Genomic DNA, 24151 nt, shown 5'->3' with positions numbered 1-24151 from the left:
ATTACTCTTAATTAAGAAAAGAAAGATGTAAATATAACGACAGCTTTAGTTGGTCACCCGTCTCAAAAGTTCAACAAAAGGTGGATTCTCTTTACTTATCTACGGAGTATCACATTTAGGTCACCTCCCACTTCATCACAAGATCATGACTGTTTCACACCAAACTCCATATTCTAAAAGCAGTGAAAATGTCCTTCACTCAAAAAGGAAGAAATAAATGACAAAATATAAGTATTATTATCATTAAAAGTATGAAAATAATTTGGAGGGATATTTTTGATACTCTTAAAATAAGTCGGCAAGATATTCATTTGGTCAAACAACTTAGATCTTGTTTAGTTCATCTTATTTTTACTTATTTCAGAAAAAAAATCAAATCATCATTTTATGTGTAGTTTTTTTATCCCTAAATATCTTTAATTTTGTAATTAAAAAAATTGTGAAAATTACATATTAATAAAATACACGTTATTACGAATCTAATAAGATACCGCTTGATATATTTTTTCTTTATAAATTATCGTAAATTTAAGGTCAAAGTTTAGTCAAATTAGACAATTAGATCAGACCAAACCAGAAGTTCAGATAAGAAAAAATATGATTAACCAAACAAGCCCTTAATTGCTTATTTTTTATAAGCTTCTGATTTCTTTTTCTTTTCGAATGGGTCAAAAGACAATACCAATAACAATTAAGATTAAGAAATTTGAACATCAACTTTTAATCTGATATTATTTGTTTATTTTATTGGACAAAATAGAGCACATCCCAAACAAGCTACACCTTCACTTTCGAGTCAAGCCAAGACTATGATGCCTTATATTCCCACAATCACATACTTCATATTTTTTTAGAGTGAGGATAGCTTTCCTTCCGATTCCAAGAGAGATTATGGGATCAATTTTCACCCCCTCCGTTGTGGCTCTCTAATCACCAAAAAAAAACATACGAAGTACTTCATATTTTTTAATCCATACATCATACCTATTTTTTCTTTATTTTATCCTACTTTTATACGAAGTATTCTTTTTAGGGTAATGCTATATGTAGCCCTAAGGGCTATATATAAGCATTTAATAAACTATTGGAAATTGTATAAAATTAGGAATTCATGACAAAAACACGCGTAAATCAGTGTTTATATTTTTGTAATTTCTTAACTTTTTACGATTTTTAAGTGCAAATTTAATGCTTATATGTAGCCCTAAGGGCTATATATAGCATTTTCTTTGTTTTTATCAAAACAACTCCTACTGTCCTACAAGGGTTACAACTCTCCAAATTGCTCGTATGTCATAAAATACACGAGTATTCTCTTGTCTCAAAATAATTGACACAGTTCTCGTACCCGTAATCGGTACAAACGAGTGTTGTAAACCAAACACAAAAAAAAATAGACGTGCCAAAAGTAAATACCCATAATTTCTTTCCCAACTTTCATCTAATCCCGCGTTTCTCTCTCCTCTGATTGGGGTTGGTCATAAGTGCGTGGGAGCAGATGTTTTCAAAGGTTCCACATGCTATGGCTTCCCTTCCTTGTTCTAGGGTTCGTTTTTCTCTCACTCTTTTTCTCCATTTATCTATACTTATTAATTCAAGTATTTATTTTGATTTTTATTTTTGAATTTTCTGTGTTTAATTGTCATTAAATTGATGTTTTTTGATTATTCTAAGTCTTGGGATCGGTTGAATTTAATTTGAACTTTTTGACCCTTTTTGACATTAATACTTTGCATTAAGTCAAAATTCTGTCGAATTTTTTATTTGCATGTTAATCACTTTTTTTTAGGATTTTATGACATTGTTGCTTGTAATGTGACTTTGGAATCTTAAGAAATTGTGATTTTATTTTACTGGGTTTGTTTTAAATTTTGTAGGAAGATGACTTTTTTAAATATGTTTTATGAATTTTTTGATCTTATTTTTGGGTTTAACAGTACAAGAATAAGTACTAGCTAGCATTGGAAAATGAGCAAAATTGGTATCTTGAAGGGTTTTTATTTGATTGTAATAATGTACATTGTGATTTGAATTTGGTAATAACAGTGAAAATTGAAAAACCCTAGTCGAATGCGAATGATCCGGTGCCATTTTCGGATTTCAGTGGGATCTCGAGTTTTTTGTGTAATGTAGTATATGTATTTCCCACAAAGATCATATTTTTCTGGTTGATTGGATTATGTAGGTGGCAACATTTTTATATGGTTATTGGCTAAGCAAGGTGATTTGATTATGAATTTTTTTCGTTGGCTTAAATCTTCTGGTGATTGGCTTAGTGTACGTCATGTCTTAAGTAGTTAGTGAATTGTGTAATTGAGATTTGATGGAAGTGTTTTGTTGCTATTAACGACAGTGCAATAAAACTAATGTGGTTAATCTTTGTGGTGATTTTTCAGGTACGAGGTGGGGTTAGTTTATGGCCTGGAGCAAGGCAACTGTGCCTCAGGAAAGGTCTTTTGTATGGATTAATGCGCTGCTTGTCTATTCCATTTAAGACATTGCATGGAGCTGGTCAGTCACTGGGAGTCACACGGCTTCTGTGCAATGTTTCTTGTATATCTACTGCACTGCAAATCGAATTGGTGAGATAATCTCGCAATGATTGCTAAAGTGCACGGTTAAAACTAGTTTTAAACTCTTAACATGTGTTGAATTTGATGGCTAGTGCATAGTGGTACATTGACATCATATGCTTTTGTGAGAAGTGTGCTTCATTTTGCATCAATTCGTTTTTGAAAGAGTTTATTTGGTGATGGCTTCTCAAGCATTTTTTGAGAATGGGGTGATAGGATTTACTTATAGGAAGTAGGAACAATACAAAGTGTATAACCAGATTCTTATCTCCTAGAAGGGGCACTCCATCAAGATTAGATACTTCCGACACACTGCCTTTTTCTAGTAGCTTTGAAAGATATCATCTGAGTTTCTTTCAAGTAGACTTAAACAGTTGCCTTTAAGGAATTGTGGATGGTAGGCAATTCATTAAAGATGCAATTTTGCAAATAAGGTTGTTTTGTACTGCGGCAACAAAGTGGAATTTAATACAGAGTATTTGTTAATTGTAGGAAGAGGGTTTTTTCATGCCTCTCCGCCCACATGAAGTGGCAGTTTATAGGGTAAAAGTCTTGGTATTAAAATGATATGAAGTAGGGTAAGTCTGAGGTTACTTTCTGTTAATCTCTTTCAGGTGCTAGCCAACGGTATCCAATTTATTGGTTTTGTGCTGAACTCATAGGTAAGAAATCAATATGGGGACCAAGGCTTTGTTGTTGTTGCTGGATGCCTTGAGCTTATATATAAATTTTTAATGATTAGTATAAATAATACTAATATGTGCTAGGGAGGATGTTGATGGTACCATCCATGTGGAAAAGTTGTGAAATATTCTAATCCTGTCCAGACCTCATCTCTTAGCTTAGTAACAATCTTTGCAAGGCATGTGTCATGTTATTAAGGAGGCTAAATAGCTTTGGCCAATAGCAGGATCTCTCTCTTTACTGTTTAAAGGTTTGCTTAGGTTCTAAACCTGAGAGAAGTCCTCAGATTCCCTAGTTGAGAAGAGTGTCTAAGAGGCATCCAATTATATTTTTTGGTTGTGAGAGATGCATGGAACCTCAGGGATTAGTTTGCAACTATAGTGATATCTGAACAGAAAGAATTTTAAACATGGCCATTGTGGATATAGGTATACAGGGTCATTTGCTGCCTTCTACTGCTCTGCAATCCTTCTACGTAGTATTTGTATTTCTGTATAGTTTATGGGTTGAGAACTTTGCAATCCTTCTACAGCTTTGTTAGCAAATGAGATTAGATTTTCTGCCATTTTCACAATATTTATGGCCCCTTTATGAAAGAGGTTGCATATATTGTTCACTGTAGCACCTTTTGGTATTTAAAGCTACCCTATAGTTAGTGACCCTTGTTATAATTAACCTTTGTTGTTTTAGCTAATTCATTTGACTTAATTTTTCTATATGTTTATGAGTTATGACTAACATTGATCTATATATTCTTTCCTCAGATCCCATGTCTTAGGGACAACTATGCTTATCTCATACATGATGAGAATACTGGGACCGTTGGGGTTGTTGATCCTTCTGAAGCTGTACCTGTTATTGATGCACTGACCAAAAAGAATAGAAATTTGAATTACATACTGAATACTCATCATCATCATGATCACACTGGCGGGAACATTGAGCTGAAAGAAAGGTATGGTGCAAAGGTATGAAATGTGGCACATGTTTATACTAATGAAGCATCAGCTTGTAATTGTATATTTTTGTGATGATTAATGTAATCAATGATTCTACCAACTAGAAGTTGATCTATAGTCTCTCAACATAGTCAGTTAGATCTTTTCTAAAGAGGGTCTTACCTAGAGTGGTGTAAGAGGGTCTTTTGCCTTTTAAAATAGAGGTGAACCAAGGACTGAAGTTTGCCTAGAATTAGTCCTTATGAATGTTTTATCTTGGCCAGTATTTATCCTTTTACTTTCAATCCTATTCATCTTTTTGCACTTTTTTTTTTCATAGAGATCAAAGTAGCATGTCTGCATATCCTGCGGCCAAGCTGTGTTTCATGCAATGTTGCTTTCGTTAACATAGGACAAAATCTGTTTGTTGGAGGATATTGATGACAAATGTTAACAGGCCTATGTCTTGCAGTAAAAATGGACTTTTTATTTGTCTTTATATTCAAGTTTGGAAGATTCTATTAGTTGTCAAAAAGTGCTAGTGACCACTTAAGGTTTTATTTCATCACTGATTTTCTTTTCATAAACTTCATTGAAATATTGAATATTACAACTCTAATTTTTTTTTCTTTCGCAGTAAAATTCTATTAACTATCTAAAGTCCAAGTTTAGTATAAAGAAAGGTCTTATTTCAAGGAAGAGGAGGATCTTTTTTTTAATTATTGAATTTTACTGTTTTTGCAAATCAAATTTCTGATAGTATTAGCAGTTTAGCCATCGACCTATTGTAGAGTCGTCTTTCTTGTTATCATTCTCATATGTAAGCATACATTTCTCTCGTTACTTGTAAACACTAGCATTTTGTGCCAAGTTTTCCACAAGTACCAACACTTGCATGTTTAGGCGTTTAGCCCTTAATTTGGAGACTACAAAATGCAAATATTTGTCAATCTAATTTAAAGAAGCCATCACTGATCTCAATTCAGTAAACTGTAGCAGTGTCTCATACAGTGATAGTCTGACAGGAAACACTCAGTTCCTTTTTTCAATTCTTTGTATGATGCATCAGTCTTCTTTTTATTTGTAGGTGATTGGGTCAGGGAAAGACAGAGATAGAATTCCTGGAATTGATATCGCCTTAAATGATGGTGATAGGTGGATGTTTGCAGGCCATGAAGTTCATGTAATTGAAACTCCTGGCCATACAAAAGGTATTTTCTAACCTGCATCAGCCCTGTTGCTGTAAATATTAATTTTGGGCTTGTGCTTTATAGTTATACTTGCAATATATGCTCATCTTATGGTGAATGTATGAAAGAATTAATTTTGGGCTTGTTGCTGTTTCTTACTTTTTACCATAAATGACGATCTTAGTTGTGGCGAGTTTACGTTAGCTTTTGGCAAAGTTTGCCAGTTACCTTCCCTGCTTCATGCTGATTTTTTGAGCTCTTGAAGATAGTATATAACGAATGATGTTTGGACTTTGAATGTCAATATTAAGCGCTACAATGCCTTTTAAGATTTGGAATGCTTATCAATTCACTTTACGCTTGTATTCTGGCTGTGTATGGAAGTGATGGGGACTGTGAACTGCAGTTAAATTCAGCGCTTGCATAATATACTTAATAAATCCAAACAATAAAAAAAGAAATATGACATAGGACCAATTTAGCAGATAGATTGAAGGAATGTAGGAACGCCTCTGATCAGAGCTCATTGTCTCGCATTGCTTTAGTTCTATTTTAAGTTGTATGTTTGAACATCATAGGGATTCATGATGCTGTGGGTCGCTTGAAAAATTATTGATATTCAATGACTTGGTTTTCTTTTCTTAATGTACAAAAAGTGATTTTAGATGAACAAAATATATAATCATTTTCATGAAATTTCTTGTTGGCTATTGTCTTTTAAGAAAGTAATGCCATTTATATTCTGGCAGGGCACATTAACTTCCATTTTCCTGAATCTGGAACAATTTTTACTGGAGACACCTTATTCAGTTTATCTTGCGGGAAGCTTTTTGAAGGAACACCTGAAGAGGTATTTTGAACATTAACTTCCATTGTGTCTCTGTTCTGGAAAAGACTTTTCATTGTGTCATATCTTTCCCCGGAAGTTTATTCATTTTTTTTATAGCTTGTCTAAGCTCCTAAGTACTGTTGTCTGCTTTTGTTAGTAGGTAAATTTTAGTGCTTTTAAGTTACTTGAGAGTTGAGCTATGAGGAATAATTTATCTTAGTTGTGGTTGAATTTTATTTATCTATGGTCTTATTAATGTTTTAAAGTATATATGTCTCTACTCCAGATGTTAGCTTCTCTTAAAAAGATCATGTCGTTGCCTGATGATACAAGTATATTTTGTGGACATGAGTATACCTTGGTAAGTTCCATTTCCTTTGTTTTGATATGTTTGTTGTATATGCGGTGGAGCAAATGATTAAGACAATTATTTTACAGAGCAATGCAAAGTTCGCGTTGTCTATAGAGCCAAATAATGAAGTCCTTCAATCTTATGCTTCACGTGTGGCACAATTACGCAACAAAGGGTTGCCAACGGTAATGTCTTGATCTTGTTCACAATATTTAAATATGATCAATCTTTGCCATTTTCTGTTTGTTAATCTTATAACAAAGTAATTTATTAACTGACCTACATTGTACAAACCTGATTTTAACTCATATGCCTAATGGTTGCTATAAATTTGATACAAGGAATTAGTTGTATTACTATTTTGTCCCTTGAATTCTGTTAGTATACTACTCTACTTAGCACGTCTTGTCACTTGATTTTCACTGTATTCATTGTATACTGGCTAAAAGGATTTTTACTAGTTTCCTCTGTGTGTATGTTAGAGCTATGCAGAGTTACTGATTTGAACTACTTAAAATTAAATTTTTTAAATCACTATTCTAGCAGTTTACTTTGCAATAGTCATTTAAGGTTTACAACTGGTAATCAATTTCTACACCCACAATTCACGGCATAGCAATTTTGTTTTGCACAGATACCCACTATTCTGAAGTTAGAAAAGTCCTGCAATCCTTTCCTTCGGGCTTCAAGTACTGAGATCAGGCAATCATTAAACATTCCGGCCTCAGCAGATGATGCTGAAGCTTTGCGCATCATCCGCCAAGCAAAGGATAATTTTTAGTTTATAATTTGTCTGTAGATAAAGCAGTGTGATAAGCTGTAGCAGTTGGTTCCAATCTTTTGGGATTTTGTTGCTATAATGTACTAAATAGAGCTCCTTTTTAGTTTGTACTTGGGCTATACGAGGATGGCAAATCCATGGAATTGCAATGTTCATGCCGTGCCTCCATAAAACATTTGTTGGATTTTCTTGAAAGAAAAAGGCGTGATCATCCTCACTTTTCAAAGCTTTGCTGATTTTTCTTTAAATTTCTAGGCTGATTAGGTTTATTTTTTTGTTGGAGCCTTTTAAACCTGTTTTTTGGATGCTTCAGACTGCAAAAGACTGATATTGCTGATCAGATCTGAACTCAGGTAGCCCTGAAGCCATAAACTAGTTACTATAGTTCATACATACATTATACATCCATGTATCCCAAATTTTCAATAAATAAAAAAAATCTCCTCAATCTGTATCCTAAGATCTTCATGGAAGCAATGAATAATGCTTCGGATATATCTCTATTTTCACTTCTATTTAACTTTATCTCCATACAATCAGATTAACAATCAAATCTTACAGATTTACACTTGAGAAAAGGAAATTATAAAAAGTTCTATTCAAGTCTACTCTTCATACCCCAATTTTGGAGTACAAATTACTCGAATACACCTTAGTCATAGTTCATAAGATCCTCAAGGCCACAAAATGGCAGCAGGATATCTTTCTGAATAACTTGACTAAGCATACAAATCAAAAAATAAAATGTTACAAATTGAGGTCATATCATCAGAGCACCATATAAGAGTTCAGCATTGTAAACAGCCTCTGTTGTTTTAGGTCTCCAACGTAGAAAAATGATGGATTAAGTTCTCATAGTTCATCCTACAAAAAATTCGGGAAAAATTACTTATAGCTCAAAAAAGGCGACACAAAGTGAATCCAGCAATAATGCATATACTCGCATACTACCTCTGTTTACACACGTTTCTGAAAGTGCTCAACACTTTCACTTTATTTCATTTTTAGCAAACCCCTTCTATCTTACCTCTCTTATTTCCGTTATTTTTTAAATTTTTTTCACTCAATCTCTTTCTTACTTTATCCACTTTTTTCTTATACCTACTCAACGAAGTAACATTCTATCTCCAATTGCCTTTGTGTGGAAATACACTAAGTAAACGCTAAGAACATTCACGGAGGTAACAAATACAATTTTTTTAATAGATATATAACAAGTTCCACTTACATGGTAGTCATCCAAGTAATCACGGGGGTCATGCTGCACACCAAAAAAAAAAAAAAAAAGATAGGTTAGAAACTTGATTATGAGCCATGAACAGAAGACAATAACAACTAGATGAACTGTGCTATGAGTTCTTGATTATGCTGTTGTGAATTTAGAAAAGTGTTTTAAGAAGTGTGTGAACAAAGTTTATTTTTGTGATTATAAGACTAATGTTATACATATCCAACCTAGATCCCCTCTGAAGCATCCTTATGTTCACTTGAAAACTCCTTTACTTATTCGACCTCATCTGATTTTATTTTTAGTTGCGAAATGGACTTGGTAGCCTTTAACAGAGCTTACTTACACTTATCTAAACTAGCTCAACTTCTTAGCTTTCTATATGAACTCATCTACAGAAACTTAGTTTTTAAGGGTGTTATCCCATGCTTTAAATTGATTGCAGCTGTACTATAGCCTCTTTTCATGTTGACTTTATCATTGTTGAAATTACATCTAAAATTGAACAATAGCACAAACACAACATTTACGTTATCTAATATCAATCCACAATAAGCATCATCTAATGAACAAGCGAACAACAAAAACTTTTAAGCTAGAGTTTCAAATGCAATACCCTTTTATGTCGTCTTCTGTCTCCCCGGTGTAGGTCTCTTTCTCTTCTCCTCCTTTCACCTTCTTCCCTTGCTCTTTGAGCTTCCTGTACATAAGATGTACTAACCATCTCAAAAATTAACAAGCACAAGCAGCTACCTTTTAGCCATTGGCCACAATAGGGTAAAAAAAAAAACTCTATAATCACCTCTTCCTCCCGAGCTTTTCTCTCTTTTTCAGCTTCCTCGAATGCCTCCTTTTCAGCCTGTCATTGTATCACATCTGCAGTTAATGCAACAGCACACAGTTCCATGTCGCAGAAGGTAACAAACAGATTTCACTGTAGATATTGAACCTAAAATTTGTGGTAATTTGATATTATTATCATCAGGTAATGCAGTTTAATGGTATAATTCAGATATTATATATATTGATATTAATGGTACCTAATCGAAATTCTCGGATCAATTGATACAATATCAATTATTATCATCTATATTGAGGTACCCAGGTCCGACACAGGTACGTGTCCAAGCGTCCATATAAACAAGTATTTGTAAAGTGCCAAAACAAGCTACAACTCACCTCCCTGTTATTGGCAAAGTAGTCCTCAACAATTTGTTTTGCATATTGCGGATCATCACAGATTAAAATGTTGTCAAATACTGAACCAGCCTTCACCTGCAATTACAGTAGATGTCAAATGTGAAGGCAGCGTCTCACATCAGAAATCATCACTATAAACGAGAAAAGAAACAGAAAATTTTGCACTCGGCCATATAAGGGTTTTGCACAAGTATCAAAGATTTTTTTTTTCCTAATCACATTTGAAACACTACTGATATTCTAAAGTCATGTACGAAACAAAGATAGTTCTATCATGTACTGTTTGTTAGTGTTTAGAGTTAGTAACTTCCCAAAATAACTGAGTACTTCAGCAGTTAAAGTTATACTAGTATTTTAATTTCTAAAGCTAGTAGCCAGTTTAGCCACAGCTCACAGATGGACATGCAAGTGCACAAACAATGAAAGCTCTTCAAGTCTGCATTTAGCAAGCAAATAAAAGTAAGGTTTTTTTAATACACATTGTTTTTCAGTATTATGAGAATGGAAACTAACTAAGGTCCATTCTCCAAAGAAGTAGCATCACTAAGAATAAGATTCAAATCTAACCTGCCAAACTTCAATGCCAACGTATTTTACAGGCCTTATCACATAAATATCTGGGTCATCTTCAAACTCTGTCATCAACACAATAGAATTCAATAATCAGTGAACATATCAGAGAAAAATAAGAACAGCATTTTGCCTGCTCCCACAACCCATAGAAACAGAAAATTTCTCAAAGAATATTACGAAGGATATGCTCCTTCCTCCAGACACCTTTGACAATTTTGAAAAAAAAGGAACCATACCTGGATTGTCAATCCATGGAGTCTTCCATTTTCCTTTGTAGTTGGGGTTCTTGATTTTCTGCAGCAAATGACAAGATACCCAAGGTAACCTCAGTTAACGAATACTTGTGAAACATTAAAAACATGTTCATGTAGCACACGACATCACCTTGGGCTTCCATGGTCCTTTGTAAGCAGGATTTGGGATCTTTGGGGCTCGCCAAATTCCATCATCATCTTCATCCCAGTCATCAGGCTGCAAAGTAGTACAAAGTCATTAAGGTTTAATCGCGATGATTCATTTTTCTGCACAATGTACCCGAGAAACTGCAAAGTAACCACCCAAGCTTTTGGATTGCAACACACAATTTTTCTCATAATAAAAAGGTGGGATGAAAACGTCTATACTTGATGGATGACTAAGAGCAGAGAACCATATTAAATCCTAGCAGTAAATACATTAGTGCTAGCCAATGCTAAAGCTGCAAACCTCTTTGGCCTTAGGATCAGGTATCTCAGGTGGAATTGAGTCATAGCCCTGCAACATCAACAAAATATCCCTGATCAAAGAACATTAAAAAAAAAAATGATTCAAATTTTCAGATTACTATTTATTTACTGTAGACAAAATTGTACCTCAGGTTTAACATTGTTAGGATCATCTATATATTCTCTATCATCCCAGTCTGCAGGCTGTACAACAATGATAGAGATATAAGTTAAAGATCGACCTTGCTAGCTTATGAAGTATCCCATATATAAGGAAAAGGGGTTAAAGAGGTTGCTTCAATTTTTTTTTTAAATGAACACTGTTAAACTTTGGTCATATACAATTATGAAAAGATAGCATAGCAACAAGATGTATGGAAGCTTCTAAAAAAATGATACTGAGCAATTTATATAGAAAATGTTTAATAATTGCTTCTTGAAACAAGTAGCTCAAGATTCATTATAGCTTTCACTATTTACAAGTTCATACCTTTTTTGCTTTAACATCTTTGATCTTTCTTGGAGGAAGAATATCCCAGTCTGTGTATAAGCTTCCTGAATCTCTTTCACGATTATCGACCAGTACACTGTATGTTGCATCTGGCCGAAGGATGAAGGTGTAAAAATGTGTTAGTTTGTCAGTTTCACATTCCAGATCCTTCCTGACTGGATAATTCTGCCCCTGGTAGGACACTATAAGATGAAGCTTTTTGGTTTGTGTGCCACATAGATCTGGTCCAAACATCAAACTACAAGAAGACAAATGAAACTAAGAAATGTGTATTGCATGATCAAAAATTACAAATACTGCAAATCATCCATCAATAAAACTGGAAGAAGAGATTAGGCAAAAGATATCATACAAGAAAGACCTAGGCTGCATCTTATCGAGCTTTGTAATGGCTGAAAAAAATTGAGTCCAAAAGCTTTTCACTTAACAAAAATAGTGCTAACCATTCACAAAGGCACGAGCAATATTTGAAAAGGCAATACAAGCACAACCAAATCTATCCACATCCCCGATAAAACAACTGTTTCATTGTTCTTCACTATATGCCAAATCTAAACTCAAACTGTGTAGACTTGGAAAGTAACAAAGATGTTGAATTGAGAGACAATTAACAAGAGAAAAATGAACCTTTTATCAAAATGTGGAGAATAAAAGGTGTCCTTAGCCATTGGATAAATTCATTTCAATATGTCGGGTTTCTGTTTCATTGGATAATTACTTTGTGAATATTTTAATTCTTGAATTGTGCTTGTTATAAGCTAAATGTCTTGCATCTTGTTTTGTCATATATGTACTTTAAGGCACTATTTTTTTTTTTTTTATCATGTTCAAATTTTCCACTTCTATTTGGCATCACTGCAGTGGCCTTGACCTGCAGAATCAGAATCATGATTTACGTTTTTTTTTTCCATATAAATGCTTTATCGTCGGACAGCAAATTATCTAAGCAGTGATCTCAGTTTGTTTTTTTTCTCTCTTTATTTTGCTTCAGTCTCACCACCCGTTCAGGGTTTTCAGTGTAATTTCAGCAAAAGTCTTGAAATATATGTGAGCATACAGCTTTACTAATATTTTGAATAAGTAGTTTGATTGACAGCTTGATAATTTTCAAAAGATAACATCAGCCAGCCCAAATATAGCTTCTCAAGGAAGATAACAAACCTGTATGGTGTATCTCCACCAAATTTCTTTTGATTCACATAACCAGAAAGAAGCTTTATGTAACCTCCCCCACACTCAATATCCTGTTCAAATTTCACTGAGTACTGGAAAACAAGAGTTCTATTCTTGTTGCTAAATTCAGGAATTTTCGCTGATATAGCAAAATGCTTTGCATCTTTATGAGTTTGGATACCTGCAAGATTAAAAAAAAATTCATTTCAATGAATACACAAGAAGTAAAGTATGCATGAACGAGAGTCAGGATCATCAAATCAGTTGGGTAGATTCGTAGATGCTAACAATCTGAATACCTAAAATTACAAGTTTGGAGTGCTAGACATAAGCAAGTCTCCACCTGGATGTTTTCAGCTTTGTGATCTTCTAGGAAAGATGATAACAGACAAAACAGCCAGTTCTAGGCAGCCCCCATATCTTGGATGTGGTAGATATATACCAATGCTTATATAAAATCTAAGCAAGCAAGATTATGTTTATGTAATTCATCAATTGTTTTTGAGAAAATGTTTAGGAGGGTTATTGGAAACAATCAAACAAACACTTTTCTTATTTTAGACTAGGTAGAATTAACATAAATCTAAACTTTAATTTATCTTACCCTATCAATTGGTGAACATTACTCTTCTCAGTCATACGAAGGTGCATTAAATTTGCTTTGACATAATCTATCAAAAGATCATGAACAGAAGTGCTTGTTTCCCATAGACTAACAATACATGTTGCACCACTTCCCCCCACCCCCCCCCCCTCCCCCTCCCCCCTCCCCCTCCCCCCAAGTGTGTATGAATCATAATCATGCAAGGTTTTTTCTCACATTCATGTGTTTCAAAGTCCTCTCTCACCGTTTTTTCATTGACACAATTTGGCAACCTTTCATGCTGTGATACTAATCAAAACCATTTGCCAAAAACATGATGATACAAAATAAAGGCTAACTGATCATATAATAAACAACATGAAATCGAGTATATTGTTATGCTCCATCTTAAGTATAAATTACATGAAACATCCAACTCAATGAATGCTCAATACTACTAGAGCCAATTTGATCAATACATTCATACAAAAGTTTCACTGCACCGTAAATAAATAAAATAATTCGAAAGCAACAGTTGTTACCTTTATCATCAGGATCTCCAGCCCATTTACCAGCAGAATGCTTAAATGTACCTGCCTTTCCTTCACTCCTTTTCCAGTCCGATATAACCCAACGATCCCTCCATCCATCTTTACTTTTACAGAAATTCACAACACCAGTTATCAAATCAGTAAATACCCATATTCCAATACAAAAATGCACCCAGAAACACCTAGAGTTGGGTACACCCGAGGGTATTTTATTTCTCAATAGCCCATTTTTGATCATTTAGAGAATTTCAAATGAGCAAGAATTGAACCAATGATCATAAAAATTACCCTTTGGGTACACCTAGCCGGGTGCCGGCAGGGTGCATCTAAGAATTTTCAGCAATAATTTCAAGTAACACAAGCTTAACCTATGTTAAAGATCTCATTCACCCCCCTCTAAAATTTTTGATACTTCAAAATAAACAAAAGAAAAACACACCCAAAATCTAAAATCTTTCTACAAATATCATAATTCTAAGTACAAGCAACATACTACATTTATTTCGGAATTCATGACAAAATCACGCATCAATAAATGTTATTTCTGTTCATTCAATGCTTAAAATTTTGACTTTTTTAGCTTCTTATACGTAGCCCTTACGACTCCTATACAACCCAAAGCGATCAAATCATACTATAATGAACTAAAGCAAGTTTTCTAAAGAACTAGAACAAGATTAAGTAAAAAAAAAAAAAAAAAAAACCCACAAAAATCATAAGAAGCATAAAGCTAAAGAAATTTAAATGATGGAAAATTAAAAATTGATACAGTTTAAGATTGTTACCATCAAAAGTCTCTTCAAAAAAGATTTCAGCTTGAGCAAAGGGAAGTAATAACAACAGCAAAGAAGAGTAAAAGAGCAAGAGTAAGAGCTGAAATTCTGCCATTTTTGAGTTGGAGAGAGAAATTTTAGTAAGTGGGGACAAGAGTGTGTTGGAGATGAGAAAAGAGTAATTGCAAAGGTTGTACCTTTGTAATTTGATTGCTATAATTGTATAGACTAATTGGTTCAACTTTGTGACATGATGCTATTTCGAACTGTCTAGAAACTTTGTATTTTATTCTCTTTTGGGAAAAAATAAATGTGTCAAATTTTGATGTTTGATTTGAGATTGGAGATTTATTACTTGAGTCAACGTTGTTGCCTAATGGGCGAATGGGGAATAATAAGCTAATCAGCTCGTCTTGTGTGTGGTCAGCCATACCGTGTGACCACTTATAAAAAAACAAAGTAACTCCTATAACACTAACCGAGTAACCCCTATAACACTAACGAAATAACCCCCTGACACACGGTGTAGCCAGCCACATATAAGACTTTGTGTAAGCCAATTATGAGAGTGATTAAATAATAAATTGACGTAATTTTAGTGATTTTTTAAAAGTAGACCACTAAATTTAAAAGTTTTGTTTGATTGACATAGATGAATTAATTTACATAAAGAGTGAAGGTTCTATGTGGATTGAGTAAATTTTTTCCTCAAATACTACTTGACATCCTTGATAGGAAATTGATTTTCAAGTTGTTTATTGATGTGAGGTTAAAATAATTCAAGTTCAATAAATTTTACTCCATAAATGAAGAGATCTACAAAACAGGACTTAACTCTTCTAAGCTAGGTATTTGAGATCTTTATAGATGGAAATAGGTGTTAACAAGTGAAACGACTTTGACCTTTATCTCAATGAGTGTATTGTGAACTAAGATCCCAGCACTTTGAACTTCTATCCACTATAAGGTCAATAAAAATTTTAAGTGTGAATGATCAACTAGCTTAGTTGGTTAAAGGGGTGATACTCAAGACCTGAGATCATATCCCGTCTATATTATTTATTGTCTCGCTTTACACTCCCCAAAAAAGTAACTTATGCCAATTACAAAATTGTGTTTGTTTTAGAATTACACATACTACGTACAACGTACTAGTAATAATTTCTTTTATCTTTTTATAGTAATACAGTTTATTAGTAGTAAAATCTAATTGATATCCTCCTAATATTATTAGCTTTACCAATGAATCAATGATACACTATTCTTATTTTTATTTACCTACTTATTGTACTATTCTACATTGTGCTTAAGAGGTTCATTGATCTAAAAGTCAACCAAGGGTTCCTAAAGTCCATCTATCTTTTTCAAGTCAAAGATATCACCATGAATAAGAAATCTTTGAAGTAATGAATAATACTTCGCAATAGGAAGTCTTGAATACGTAGTAGATGAATTTGTTGAAAACAAAAATAAAATAATATTTGGTTTGAAATAGTTATCATCAATGTAAACTTCAAGAATATTGTATAGATTACTTAAAATATGTTAAACAAGAATAATCATAAATATTTTGATAAGTTAAAATTCATTTTTTTTTCCCCTTAACTAATACTGTATAAGTAATTTTTTTCTAGTGAGAAATAAAATAAGTAATACTAATTTGTTCAACTTAATTTCAATTCAGTTCCTAATTTACTTCTCTCATAAACAATTTATTTCAGCTCTATTCAGTTCAGTTCAACCCCAATTAGTACAATTCAGCTGTTTTCAGTAAATCGGAACATGTCCTTGGTGACTTTTCCAAAAGATTTAAAACTTTTGCTAGAAATGTCAAATGAGGGGCTAATAGCCTAATAGAGTAATACAAAATCCCTTGAAGATAAACAAGATTCCAACTAAGTTCAGAATTTATTATCTTTAAGGAGATGAAATTAGGATACATTGAAATGTGTACGAAACAACAAGGATTCTTTCAAAGTACACCATTTAATCCATTCAATGAAAACCCAAGTTGGTCCAAGGAGAAATCTCCCTTAAAAGAAGGTGCACACAGGCTACAAGATTGCATTTTACAGCATATCTCATGGACCACTGTAAAGAGTTGATCACATTCATAGTCTTGGACCACTTGCACTTTGAAAATTCTTCAAGTTGAATTATTGGCCGGTGGTCAGATTTCCGGAACATTACATATTGACATATAGAAATGTGAATGTCGACTAGTTTAGTTAATAGAATCTTCGAAGAAAAATACAAAATCAAGAATGGAATCCTGCTTACATCAATGTAGTTTATGAGCACAGGACATAGAAGTATCAAACACGAGATTGCTTGTAATTTGGAGATTATTCATTGATAAAATTAATATATATCCAATCAATTCAATATATGCACTCTTTCTGCAATCTAAAATGAAATTCTAACAATCTACCAAATTACTAGCAGAACCAGTACAGGAGAGGCTTGAATTTGGAGAAACAAGCTTTCTAATTTTCTCCTTGAAACTATTTTCAGTGTACAATGGGCATACAAATTCCACAAAATAAAGCCCATAGAAGCCGTAAACCTGACCTAAACTACCCGTTTCAACACCATAGATGACCGCAAACTTCATGTATACCTTGATTTTCAAAGGGGTGATTACTATACAGAAAAAAGAAGGGAAAATTTCTGCACATAAAAGACGGCTAGGGGAGCAATTATATCAGTATTTCTGCATCTTAGCTGAACTTGGGAACTTTGTTCCAACCAAATCTGAAGAAAAAAAAATGGTCATCTTCTGCCTTTAGTTTCTGTGGTTCGAACAGGTGGGAGTGTTTGTGAACCACCCCCAAGTGCAGCAGCAGCTGACTCGACATGTGTTAGAAGATATTCATATATCTTCTTTCTCAACCTATCAATTGTTTCACCTGATACACGAGCCACGTCTTCTTCCTCTTCTTCCTGCTCCTCGTCCTTGGCTGAGCCTCCACCTATCTCATCCAACCAATCATTGACACTCTTCAGTTGAGTAAGCATGCCAGCTATTTGACCATTGTCTGACAATGCAGAAGAGTCCTTATCAGCATCCAAAAAACGCTCCACAAACCCCAAGAACCAATTCTGTGACTCAGACTGAAGTTTCTCAGCCAAGTCCACGTACTCATCAAGCCCGTTTCCTCGGTCCCACTCAGGAGGAGGCGGTGGAGCACGGGCCTTTTGGCTGATTAACAGCTGGTCACTAGCTCGACGTGGAGTCCCAGGAGAAGATGTCTTAGAGCTAACTGATAAGCGAGGTTTAGATACAGGCTTCGGAGAAGCATTCTTGCTTGCATTTTCAAGAACTATAAAGGCTTGATTTCCAGAATTTTGTTTGGGATTCAGAGGTTGGGAGGATATTGGAAGCGATGTTAATGTTGGTCGATCACTATATACAGAGAATGGTGATAAATCTGTGGCTAAGGCAGCATTAACCCAAGAAGCCGCCTGCTTTCTCCTTTCTGACATTATTTTTTGTGTTTCTTCAGACAAGGTTTCTTGACTATCTGGGGATGAGCCAATTAGAGTATTTTTAGACAGGGAATTGACTATGAGAAGGGCACTCTTTAAAGTTGAGTGTAGAGTCAAGAATTGCTCCACTGCTGGCTGTGGGTCATCTTCTTTGGCACATGAGCTTAAATCGGAGTACTTGCTACAATCGGGAAGAAACAAGGAATTAGTTAAGTAAGCAAAATTACCAGAGTACAAATGTAGATTACAAAGCAAACAATTATATCCAGTTATAGTGTAATACAATATCTAAGTTTGAACATCATGTTGTGTACTTGGTGAAAAATTGAAGACAACCACAATCAAAGGGAAAACTACTGTCTTCTTTTAGCGGCTTGGGATGTGTGAGCAACTCAACCCCAGAACCAGCACGTTAATCATCTATTGAGACACCCATCAGCCTGAGCTAATGTACTCAATCTACAGCTAATTCTCACATGACTGACACCCTGTCATAAAGGCAGTGCTAGTGACAATGTAAATTAAATTTCATATGTGCTACTTATACAAATAGCACATAAGAATCAATATTATCTATTGCAATGCACATTTTGACACTTGGGACACATTGCATACAAAAGGGTCTTGACAACTGTACTCGAATCCGAGAAATGTAGCTTTACTATTGATCATCTGAGTCAACTGGCCTCTTAATATGTCTACAGTATTTCCATATTACATATATTCTGGTTGGTAAGAAGACTAAAAACAGCCCTACCAGGCCATAACCTTGTACAGGTCAACCCAGCTTGGGTTAACGGGCTAGGTTTTTAGGAGTTGGGGGTAAGGGTAAATGATCCCAACCTCAAGATTGGAAGGTGCAATACTTACCACTAGGTCAAGCTTAACTTCATATTAATAGTCTCTGTCAACAAACACAGCTTATCACCAAAAGAAAAACACTACAATCAACAGATATCCCTCGCATGTAAGGATAATCCAGATATAACAGAAATACAGGATAATAAGGTACCACCATAATAATTTATAGATAAAAATACCTTAAGCAACGAAGTATACTCTCTGCGGCTGAAGCTTCTTGCATTGCCTCTATCGCAGCCATTTGTGCTGAATCTCTAAGCTTCAGAACTTCCTGAAGGAAACATATCAAAAAGAACTTTAAAACATTATAATGGCTCTGATCTAAATTGAAGGTTCATATACAGATATGCTGAAACTTATATAATAATCCAGCTTTAAGTAATAAGCTGCACCAATAACATTATATTGAGCGGTCATTTGGTTGCATGCAGGGCGTTTCATATAAAACTTTTAGGTTGACAGCAAGAAAAGCTTTTTGTCGAAAGTTAGTCCTGCTTGGGTGACTAGGTAAGCAACTTTGGCCATGTTGTGTTTAGTAGAATTTCACAAGTTATAATGTTGTATAACTTGTGTTCTTATCATTTAAGCTATCAAACTCAAAAAAATGTTTCTCCCAACTTCCTAATGTATCAATGAGAGCCAAACAATCACTAAAACCGTATCATATTCTGTAATGTAATGAAAAATAATGCTATGAGATGAATCTGATCATTCGCAATCCAGACAACTGCAAAGGAAATACCTTTCCGAGCTTCGTGACAGAGGAAGGAAGAGATGACCACAGGACACTAGCATCTATCAATTTCCTACTACCGGCAGAGACCTTCACCAAATTGTTTGGAAACCCATTGCTAGCATTATTATCCACTGATTTCCTCCCAATAGAATTTCTCGGTTTGCTTGATCTATCAAGATCTTCAATTGCTCCATTAGAAACCAAAGTTCTCACAGGTGTTAGATCTTTAGCTTCCACCTTTGATAGTTTCGAGGATTTTTGGACTTTAATCTCTGCTTTGGCTGATGACCGCTCATCTGATGGATTTTTCTTAGGCACCTGAACAAATATGAGCAAATTATTGTCCACTAACATTAATCAGACTTTAAATGCCATATATGCAGTCTACAAACAACATATTGGTTGTATATTTAAGCACATGGTAGAACTCTGAACAAAATTCATGTTTAAGCATTGAGAATAACATAGAACAGATATCAAAGCTGTATAAATGCAGTTTCTACAACTAATCAGAGTAGATTGTTAAGAGTGTATAACCCATCACTCATCCTTGGCCCAAAAGGCAGGGAAGGATTGGACAAGAATAGTCTAGTGTCTCGACATTTTCAAACAACTTGAATGCTGATGAAAATAAATACTGCAGAAACCAAAGAAGATAAACAAAAGCACTTACAGAAGTACAACGAGCTGCAGGGCTTGCATCAGGCTTCCCAGTTTTTATTTTCAAGTTATCTCTACTCTTTGTCTCCATGCTTCCTTCCCAACTCCTCCTCAATGCTTTCGGTCCCATATCAATTACATGAGCCAATTTCTTCGGTGTAGACACAGAAGGCTGCCTCTTAGTCACAGGACTCACTGCACGAGCAGAACTGGACTTCTCAGCCAGTCCTAATTTAGCAGATACCTTCTCCATTAAACCCAGCTTAGGAGTCCCTCTATCACTCTTGATCTTTGCCTGGTGCTTGACACCACTCGAAAACTTCTCAAATGAAGTAGGAAGCGAATAACAACTAGTAGGTGATGACGGTATAGACTGAGAACCCGAAGTCTTTAACCTTCCCAAAGCCTCTTTCCTATCCACAGAACTCACAGAGGTTTTCGATGATATAGAGTTTGATCGAACAATCAACGATTTTTTATCTACCTTTTCATCTTTTCCAAAACTATTCAATTTAGAAGGAGGAGCCTTCTCTTTACTACCAAATAATGATTTTGCTGCTGATTTTGATTTGTCACTAGTTTTTGACTTTGGAGAAGAATTATTTAAGAACCCTAAAGAATGAGTTGCAACAATATCTTCCGGGGTACCAACACAAGGATGCCTCCCGGGAACCAGCCTCACGCCTCGAAGAATAGGGACCGGGGAGGCAGCCTCAAGCCTATCAACATGAATGTATTGACCCAATTGAATCTTATCACTAAGAATTAGATCATCATGTTCATCAGGAAGTGCAACATAAGTAGCATGAGACGAATCCGAAACCTTCAAATAAAACCCTTGGTTTTGAAACAAATCACCACCTGCTAATGCAGGAACAATGCTCACAACTTGCAATAGAGAGGACCTATGTTCACCAGCAACTTTAACATCTGTGTTCATATGCTGTAAAAGCTTTAACAAAATCCCAGGTACTAAAGTAGCCATTGTTGTAACCTTCAATTTGCATCACTCCAACAAAACCCCACAAACTATCTAAAAAAAATCACAATTAACACCCAAAATTAGATGAATTCATTATAAACATCAACAAAAGGGAACATACATCTACAATAACAGCAATGCCAAAGTCTCAAGAACCAAGATTTTGTCTCTAATGGGGGCCAATTAACAATAATAATTTCCCTATTCCATTAATTTCTCTATTGATATGATTCAAAAATTACTTATCTATCATAGAGTGAATAATGTGAAACTGGCAGAGGTTAAAGCAGCTTTCTGACAGCTTAGATAGAGACATAACATAACATAACACAATTGCCAATAAAATTCAATGGAAAAAAAAAATCAAGAAAAGTTGAAAAAAAAGCTCAATAACCCAGATTGAAAAAGTGGATCTTGAGGTCCAAATTCACAGGAAATTGACAATTCAACAAAAACCCATTTAGAAAAACACCACAAAAATAACATTAACAAAGATCAATCACAAAAACTCAACCAAAATAAGCTTTCCTTTATCCAACCATAAAAATGCAACAAACCCAGAAATTAAAAAATTACTCACCAAATTACAAAGCCCAAGAACCCAGATGAAAACTGTGAAGTTTGGCAAGAAGCTTAAGAGTCACTCAAATCATGTGATTTTCTCAACACCCAGAATTATATTTTAGTTTTAATTAAATACCCAACTTTTTACAGCAGCAATTAAATAAGATGGTGACTGAAACTTCTGATTCCTGGGTTTTTTTTCAACAGAGAAAAGTGAAGATTGAAGGAGGAAGAAGAAGAAGAAAGTGGGGTTTGAATGCCAAAAATTTAGATTTAGAAAGATTAGAGATTTAGAGAGAGAAAGTAGAGAAAAGGGGGTTGAGAACTACAACTCAGAAGAAGACATAAAAATTGTAAGATCACAAAATAAAAATTAAGTTTTTTGGCCCACAAAATTACAGAAAATGAGGGTCCATTTTTGCACCTGCAAGCCAATGAGGCAGAAGAAGCTTACTGAGTAATGAAGCAGGAAAACTTTATGAACACTTCTGAAATATTTTGCAGCATTAATTTTACTTTTACTCCAGATTAGAGGAATCTGAATTTAATTTGGAATTATTTATGAATGTACATCTGTAACAGTTAACCAGAATTTTTCTTTGTATTTTTGTTGCAGATTTAAGCAGTGGAGTATAATTAAGCCTAGGGGTTACATGGGAGGCTGGGATTGTTTTTGGATATCCTCTATCTATTAAATTACATTGTTGTTATTCAGTTTAGGTACTTCCAAATTAGTAGTTCCAAACTTCCAATCATATCACTTGGATGGAGGACTATACAATTAGAGTGTTGGGTCGGGATTGGTAAAGTCGGATCGGGTCAAGACGTCAAGTCTAAATTTAAATTTGAGTCATGTTATATGTCCAAACAAATTAATATTTGAATTTAATTTCTTTCATGTTGAGTTAGTCAGGTAGGTTTTTGACACATCTAGTATAATAAGGTAGGAATTTAAAATGGCTAAAGGAACTGATAAGTATAACTAATTAGCTGTATAGGTTAGCAAATTTATAACAATTACTTTTTTTCCTTCTAGTTGACATGTTTCTTATACGAGTATCATATTTGTCAACTTACAAATTTAACAATTGATATCTCTTTAGCATAAATAAGTAAAAGTTCATTAAAGTAGGCAAAGCTAATTATGAAATACATTGTATATATTGAGACCAATTATAACGAAATCACATATGGATAAGTTTTATTCTAATTAATCACAATATCTAGTCAAAATAAAATTTAGTTGGGTTGGAACTAGTAACTTCAAACTTATAAAATGAGTTCTCAATCGTCTCTATTAAGAAAATTTGATAATGAAAATGATTGTACATAGCGATAAACATTATAGCACCTCGTACATGGCCATATAGATTAAAGGATAAGATTTTGTAAGTAAATATCTCATTAATCAAATATGGAGTTACAACTAAATTTTCATCTTGCTTGTGCACATGTTGATAGGAAAGAAAGAAATAAATAAATACAGTAACAAGATTGTGTGTTTTAGAAATTACACTGTATGTCAACCTAGGGCCTGTTTTGATTGACTGAATTGAGCTGAGCTAAATTGAACTTACTTGAGCTGAACTGAACTGAATATTTTATAAGAAAAGGTAATTAAGAACTGAACTTAACTTAACTTATTGGATTTGAACTAAACTGAAAATAATGTGAAAAGAACAAGCCTTTATCAAATTTGCGACTTTACTTCTTGATTTTTTTTTTCATTGTACGAGTAGATTGTAGTGTGCTACTCCCTCCGTCCCAAAAAGAACGACCCATTTGGCCAAAACTTTGTCCCAAAAAGATTGACCCATTTGCATTAAAACACCCACCAATTTGCTATAATATTTGTGCAAATTTAGTTTCCCCATATAAAAATTTGATTTTCCATGTTATTTAATTATTTTATCTCTCTATTTTTTCACAAACCCCATGTAAATTTATCCTTCTAATATACTTTTATTTCTTTTTACTTAACTTCCTTAATACCTGTGTAATCAACCCAAATTGGTCGTTCTTTTTGGAACGGAAGGAGTATAAAATACGAGTATAAATTAATTTACAATTTGTTTTTTTTTAAAAAAAAAAAAAAAGAAACTTTGTTTTTTCTTTTTGGAAGTTACAAATATTCTGTCCATGCTTGAAACAAATTACACAAATTCCAACATCAAAGTCTAATTTCACCACAATTTTTGTGAAAAAATAACAAATAC

The 24151-nt window shown here is 34.1% G+C and overlaps 3 protein-coding genes across 6 annotated transcripts; 1 reads left to right on the top strand and 2 right to left on the bottom strand.

Moving 5' to 3' along the window:
* Positions 1–1388: 1388 nt before the first annotated feature.
* LOC145608388 (hydroxyacylglutathione hydrolase 2, mitochondrial-like) lies at positions 1389–7573 on the top strand. Its single transcript, XM_081664000.1, has 8 exons — positions 1389–1546; positions 2397–2582; positions 4022–4225; positions 5283–5406; positions 6135–6235; positions 6501–6575; positions 6653–6751; positions 7201–7573. Exons 1-8 carry the CDS (start codon positions 1499–1501, stop codon positions 7345–7347), a joined length of 984 nt encoding a protein of 327 aa, XP_081520126.1. The 5' UTR covers positions 1389–1498; the 3' UTR covers positions 7348–7573.
* A 252-nt stretch (positions 7574–7825) lies between these two features.
* Positions 7826–14859, bottom strand: LOC145608386 (calreticulin-3-like). 2 transcript variants are annotated; one of them, XM_081663998.1, is made up of 14 exons: positions 14656–14853; positions 13862–13969; positions 12725–12917; positions 11543–11801; positions 11200–11256; positions 11054–11101; positions 10733–10819; positions 10585–10642; positions 10343–10410; positions 9755–9850; positions 9378–9434; positions 9192–9275; positions 8576–8608; positions 7835–8211 (listed from the first exon to the last, which is right to left on the bottom strand). In XM_081663998.1, exons 1-14 carry the CDS (start codon positions 14756–14758, stop codon positions 8200–8202), a joined length of 1263 nt encoding a protein of 420 aa, XP_081520124.1. In that variant the 5' UTR covers positions 14759–14853; the 3' UTR covers positions 7835–8199. The 2 variants fall into 2 exon arrangements, with proteins under 2 accessions (XP_081520125.1, XP_081520124.1); XM_081663999.1 differs by lacking the exon at positions 8576–8608 and having other exon boundaries at positions 7826–8211; positions 14656–14859.
* A 2107-nt stretch (positions 14860–16966) lies between these two features.
* Positions 16967–22631, bottom strand: LOC145608877 (protein CORTICAL MICROTUBULE DISORDERING 2-like). Of its 3 annotated transcripts, none has more exons than XM_081664467.1 (5): positions 22390–22631; positions 20403–21422; positions 19736–20047; positions 19173–19264; positions 16967–18313 (listed from the first exon to the last, which is right to left on the bottom strand). In XM_081664467.1, the coding sequence occupies exons 2-5, from the start codon at positions 21372–21374 to the stop codon at positions 17416–17418; spliced, it is 2274 nt and encodes a 757-aa protein (XP_081520593.1). In that variant the 5' UTR covers positions 21375–21422; positions 22390–22631; the 3' UTR covers positions 16967–17415. The 3 variants fall into 3 exon arrangements, with proteins under 3 accessions (XP_081520593.1, XP_081520592.1, XP_081520594.1); XM_081664466.1 differs by lacking the exon at positions 22390–22631 and adding an exon at positions 21952–22368; XM_081664468.1 differs by lacking the exon at positions 22390–22631 and adding an exon at positions 21952–22368 and having other exon boundaries at positions 20403–21418.
* Positions 22632–24151: the final 1520 nt, after the last annotated feature.

This window comes from Chenopodium album, chromosome 23 (assembly GCF_948465745.1).
Source record: "Chenopodium album chromosome 23, dcCheAlbu1.1, whole genome shotgun sequence".
Classification (NCBI taxonomy): domain Eukaryota; kingdom Viridiplantae; phylum Streptophyta; class Magnoliopsida; order Caryophyllales; family Amaranthaceae; genus Chenopodium; species Chenopodium album.
Note: the sequence above shows the minus strand (reverse complement) of the source record. Positions and strands in the feature narration are given on the sequence as shown.